A 6,000-nucleotide genomic window follows, 5' to 3' on the forward strand; every position below is an offset into this window, starting at 1 on the left:
ATGAATCTTAAATTATTTAATAATAAAGTTATCACTTAAAAAAAAAAGTCAAGTCAAAAAGTTTTATAAACAACCCAAATGTCTATCAACAGACAAAAGAAAAATGTGGTGTATCTGAAATAGCTGTATTTGGTCATAAAAAAGGAATGCAGTACTGATACCACTGCAACATGGATAAATCTTGAAAACTTCAGTCAAATGAGAGAGGCCACAAACAAAGAACCACATGTGTATGATTCCATTTGCAGGTATACCTCAGTGATCTTGCAGGTTCAGCTCCAAGCACTTGACAAGCTAATGTCACAAAAAAAGGAGTCAGACAGATGGTTTTGGTTTCCCAGCTCATATAGAGTTTTATTTACACTAGACCTGGTATAGCGCTGTGGGATAATGTGCTAGACTGCAAAGTCAGTTTGAACCACAAGGTCAGCAGTTCAAGCTTACCAACCACTCCTCAGAAACCCTATACAGGGTTGCTATGGGTCAGAACCAACTCTACGGCACTCAACAGCATTAGAAAAGTTTGAAATTAAGAATTACCAAATGGAACACAGAAGCACAAAGTGAGCACCTGCTGTCGGAAAAATGCCATCTATAGGGGTGCTCCATGCAGAGCTGCCACAACCTAGAATCTGTACAAAAATGCAGCATCTGGAAAATGCAATAAAGCAAGGTGCAATAAAATGAGGTACGCAGAAAGTAGATTAATGCGTGTCAGGGTTAGACACTGAGAGGAACACGGAATGACTGCTAACAGGGATAGGGCTTCTTTTAAACGCGATGACAATGTCTTATAATTAGTGGTGATGGCTGCACAACTTGGTGAATCTACCACAAACACTTAACCAGAGTCAGTTTTATGACATGTGAATTGTGCCTCAATAAAAATGTTGCATGCAAAAAAACCAGAGCCTTTTATAAAATGTATATAAATATACTCGTGTTGCAAGGCAACTATCTATCCCAAACGATCTAATTCAGTCATTCAAAGGACTTATGGTTGAATAACATTGTAGCTCCTCCATGCTGCCTGTTACTCACAAAACAGCACAATTAAATTCAGCACACTAACGCACTGGCACAATCTGATGAGGCTCAAACTTGACTCATCTGAGCAAAAATACTGAAATCTTATTCTTGACAACTACAATTCCATTCCGGTATGCTAAAAAAGCAGTGTAAAGGAACTGGCTCAATTCATAAAAGCTCACAGAATTGAGCAACAATAAAATTAATGAAGAGCCAGCTTGCATATATAAGTACATAATGAGAAATGCAGATATTACATCAAACCAGGACCACGTAGGTACATCATTTAATTTTGCCAGTTATTATATTAGTATGCTACAAAATTAGACCTTTTCCTCCTCTGGAAAATTAATCAAAAAGCTAAACCAACATCAGGAGACCCTGACCCTAACTAAGCAGCATGCCTATAAAATGAGTAAGTCCTCAGACACTAGTTTCCTGAAGTTCTTTCTAACCACCACTTCTCTGTACCACCATTCCTCCAATATAAACCCAGTCACCACCATCTCCCCTTTCCTACAACAGAAAGACAGCTCCCAGTTTCCACTTCTGTCTCCCACCATACAGTCTCTACATAACAACCAGTGCTGTTTTAAAACAGGACTGGATCCTGCCACTCTCATACACAAGGCCGAAAACAATTTGCCTCCTGCCTCTCTCACCAACTTTGTCTGTACACTCCAGCTATCCTGGACCTGAGGATCCCTAAAACATTCCTAGCCCATTCCATCTCAGGGCCTTTGCCACATTCCTACCTCCTCCTCCCCTTACTAGTCTGTTCAAAAACTCCTGTTGTTGTTAAGTACCATGGAGTAGGTTCCGACTCATAGTGACCCTACACAGGGTTTCCGAGGCTGTAAATCTTGGCGGGAGCAGGCCGCCTCATCTTTCTCGTGGAACTACTGGCAGCAGTCCAATTCGTAACCACAACGCTACCAGAGCTCCTTTCAAAAACTCCTACGAGGGTTGAAAATGTAGACTCTAGACTCTAGGCTGCCTAGATTCAGCTTAACCACTGGCATGTTACCATTGCTGAGTCCCCGTCATAAGGTATAAATGGAGCCCCTGGATGGCACAGATATTAAGCACTCGAATACTAGATGAAAGGTTGGCAATTTGAACCCACCCAGAGGCTCCTAGGAAGGCTTCTGATCAGTTACAGGAAAGTCCACTGCCTTGAAAACCCTATGGAGTCATGGGTGGGAATCTACTTATCAACAACTAACAACCACAATCGCAAAGTGTTGTCACAAGGTGCAGATACATGTCAAACAATGAGCACAGTGCCCTGCAGTGTCCAATGTGACCAGTATTATTACTTTATTTCCTTCCTGCCCCTCATCACTGACACTTTTATGAGTCCTCCCCAAACCTCTGCAAAATGAAAGCCCCATGAGGAGCTTTGTCTTGTTCAAAGCTGTATCACCATGTCCTAGAAAAGGCAACCAAATATTTGTTGAGTAAATTATATCAAGCATTTCTTTAAAATAATAGCTCTTGATTGAAGGAATTAAGGGGGAAATGTCATTGCCTCAAACACTTAGATAATTGGACTCTTTTTCTTGCCAGTTAGCTTGCAGACCAGCCAGTTCATTTACTCATTTGCTAGAGAATCTTTATCACATATACACAAAATACAGCAAAGCAAATTCATAAATTAACCTGCAAGAGTAAAATTTGAATATTGTGGATATACTCTAATTATAAACATACCATATAAATCCAAACTGCAACACACCAAAAAAAGGCTCTTGGCCATTAGTAAAGTCATACCCTGAAATAGGAAACACGCATTGACAGACTAATTAAAACAGGTATGCATACACACAAACAGTCATCCACCAAACGGAGGCCAAGTTTTGAACTTTTCCATTTCTGAACATAATGGACTGTGTGGAAATAAATCAATGTCTTGAATTGTAGGCAATGATTAAATGCCAGTACTCAGGTCCCCAACATTATAATTCTCCTCACTTATTACGGGTTAAAGGATAGCCTAAATTTAAAGTTCATGATTGACCTTAAAGCAAACACTAACTTTTTTTTTTTCAATCTAAACCTACCAAAAATGCAATATCTCTAGTTCTTCAAATCCTTAATAAATTCTTTTCAGTCACTCAAGTAGTTTTTTAAGAAGGAATTTTTATGTTAATATCCACGTTCTGTGAAATCCTAAAAATATTTACAAGTTATGTTGTTTTAAATAAAATCCTGCCAAAGTACATTAGCAATGACTTTGCCAGTTTTCATAGATGCCAGCAATGGGTATGAAATTCACAAGGCCAACATGAAGAAAAAACGGCTAGGCGTGTAGCGGTGTACAAATCCGCACCAACACCACCAAGGAAGCAAATGCTTCGTGAGTTTATTTAAAGATCATCATCTTTAATATCAAATCATAGTATCAAACGTACCTCGCAGAGTATTTCTTGCTCAAAACGAGGTGCAAAACAACAAATCTAGGGCAAAGATGCTGGCTGTTGGTAGATCAAAAAATAACGAAATAAGAGGTGGCGCTCTGCAGTCTATGAGCACCTCTCCAGGAAAGGCTTGTCTGGCACTGCCGCTCTAACTGCCGTCCGCGGCCAGGCTGGAGGCGGCTAGCTGGAACGTTTTAAAGATCACCACCGTATTCATCAACTGCCCTGCACAATGAGGAGCTGGAGAGCAGCGCCGGCAACGGCAGCCCACCCGCGTACACGCCCACCGGCCAGGCAGCAGGCGACCTGGGCGCAGCCGCCGCTGCGCAGCAAAGTCACGCTGGACCCGGGCATAAAGTTTCGAATAAAGACCCGAGCGCCGAAACGCACTGGTCTTAGAGTTGAACGCACGCCAGGAACACGCCCGAGGGCAAATCACTTGACAACCAGCTCCGCGTTCAGCAGAAAGGCCGAGCGGCGGGGGCCCGAGAGGAAGAGGAGGCGAAACACACATTCTCTAGGTTGCACGCGGCTCGGCTCTCGGCTGCTCGCATCCCAGGTGGGCGCCTCGCCGCAGCCGCCCGCCCGAACAGGGCGCGCCCGGGCAGTGCCCCTCCCGAGAAGGACCCACACCCCTAACCCCCTGAGCCAGCTCGGCGTGCAGGGGGGGGAGCAGCACGCCCGACACCTCCCACCGGCCTCTCTACGTCCGTCCCTGGCGGCCACGGCAACACGGCCCAAAGCCCCTAAACCCGGGATGATGGGGGCCGGCAGGCAGGCTGCGAGCCCCTCCCCCGCCGCCCCTCCCCCTGGGCCGCCCGCGGGGCGCGCAGGAGCCGGACGCCGGAGTCCTGGGGGACCAGTCCTCCCGCCGCCGGCCTGGGGGACTCGGGCAACTTTCCCTGGAGCAGCCGCGGGCTCCCCCCATCGGAGAGGGTGCGAGGGGCCGGGGGCGAGCGCAGCGTGGACTCACTTTTTCGGATGTTTCTCTCTTTTCGGCCTCCGCTTTCGGGCCTGAATGGCCAGCACTGGGAAAAGAGAAGGCACACATTAACGGTCGGGCCGGTCGGCCTGCTGGGCCGCGCGGCGGGGTGGCCGGGAACCCGCGGGCCACTCACCTTTCCGGGAGCTCATCCCGACGCTGCGGACGCGGAGTGGGGGCTTCGGCGGTGGCGACGCGGGAGCTGAGCTGAGCCGGGCTGCAGCCTCCACTCGCTCCGCCGCCCGGGAGGAGGCGGGAACCGCGCCTGCGCCGCCGCCTCCGCCACCGCTCCCGCGGGGGGCCCAACAAGACCCGCCCCCGGCCGGCCCCGCCCCGCCCCCATCTGCCCATGGGGTCGGGACCCCGGTGCCGCACCAAGCCCCTCTAAAGCACCCACGCCTACCCGCCGACCCACCTGCGCAGAATGACCCCCGCCCCCGCCCACGGCCCGGGCCTCGCCTCCCGCGCCCTTGCAGCTGGGCCTGGCCACCGGCCTCTCCTAGGCACCCGGCCCGCGGGACCCTCCCTCGCCAGCCACAGCCTCTGGCCTCCGCACCCCGGCGGGCCTCGCCATCCGCTTCTCCATACGCCCCTTCTTGCCGGGCGCCTCCGCAGGTCTCACACCACCTCTCTTCCCGTGGCCTCTTCTCTCCCTTTGCACCTCTACATCCTTGCATCCCCATCAGCGCCGCTTCCTCCTCTCAGGCGGGCATGGAAAAGGCACAGGACTAAGAGCTGGGAAACCCGGGTGCTTCACTAGCTGTGTGACCTTGGAGCAGTCCTTTTATCCCTCACATTTACCTAGCCCACAGGATTGTAGGAGTTTAATGACGGAAAAGATGCAGGTAGCTTTGAAAGTATGCTGAAGCTTTTGCACGTGAATTGAAACCCCATTTAATAAATGCCATGTGTATAACACAATTCCACCAAGAAGCTATTTTTTTCCATCATACAGTGAGGAAACTGAGTCCTAAAGAAGTTGAACAGTTTACCTAACCAGGATCCAAATATAGGCCAGGCTGCCTAATGAAGTCCTAAGTCAAGGTGATGAGAAGAAAGTATGACTAGAATATTCCCCTGTCTACTTAAATAATTACAGTAGTTCTGAAAGATACACATCCTGACCATTTGCACCTCTTTAGTTAGACAACACTGGCTATTATTCCAAAGACATTAAACACAGGAGAACAGAAAGTGCTGTTTGAAGAGATTTTTTACTTTTTGAACTTTTTAGTTTAAAAAATGTGATGCCTACTGAAAAAGTTGACAAAATCATAATGAAAACCCATTGTCTTAGACTGGGATCCTTAGAGAAGCAAAACCATTGAAACTTATCTTTTTGCATGTGTTTGTGTGTATTGTTGTTGTGAAGTGCCGTCGAGTCAGTTCCAACCCATAGCGATCCTTATATAGGGATTCCAAGGAGCAACTGGTGAGCTTGAACCGCCAACCTTACAGTTCAAACATGTGTGTGTATGTTTAAATCAAGGAAATGGCTCACACAGGTGTAGAGGTGGGCAAGTCCCAAGTCCCAAGTCCCAAGTCTGCCATCTGACTTGCCATCAGCAA

General features: G+C 47.9%; 1 protein-coding gene across 1 annotated transcript in view; it reads right to left on the reverse strand.

Moving 5' to 3' along the window:
• SRPK2 (SRSF protein kinase 2) overlaps positions 1 to 4,701 on the reverse strand; it is a 304,605-nt gene extending 299,904 nt beyond the window's left edge. Inside the window, exons 1-2 of the mRNA XM_006834377.1 lie at positions 4,568 to 4,701; positions 4,423 to 4,477 (exon numbers count right to left, since the gene is read on the reverse strand). Of these exons, the coding sequence (XP_006834440.1) occupies positions 4,423 to 4,477; positions 4,568 to 4,583 (71 nt within the window). The 5' untranslated portion in view covers positions 4,584 to 4,701. The remainder of the gene's footprint in view (positions 1 to 4,422; positions 4,478 to 4,567) is intronic.
• Positions 4,702 to 6,000: the final 1,299 nt, after the last annotated feature.

The sequence above is a fragment of the Chrysochloris asiatica genome, unplaced genomic scaffold, assembly GCF_000296735.1.
Source record: "Chrysochloris asiatica unplaced genomic scaffold, ChrAsi1.0 scaffold00010, whole genome shotgun sequence".
Lineage (NCBI taxonomy): Eukaryota > Metazoa > Chordata > Mammalia > Afrosoricida > Chrysochloridae > Chrysochloris > Chrysochloris asiatica.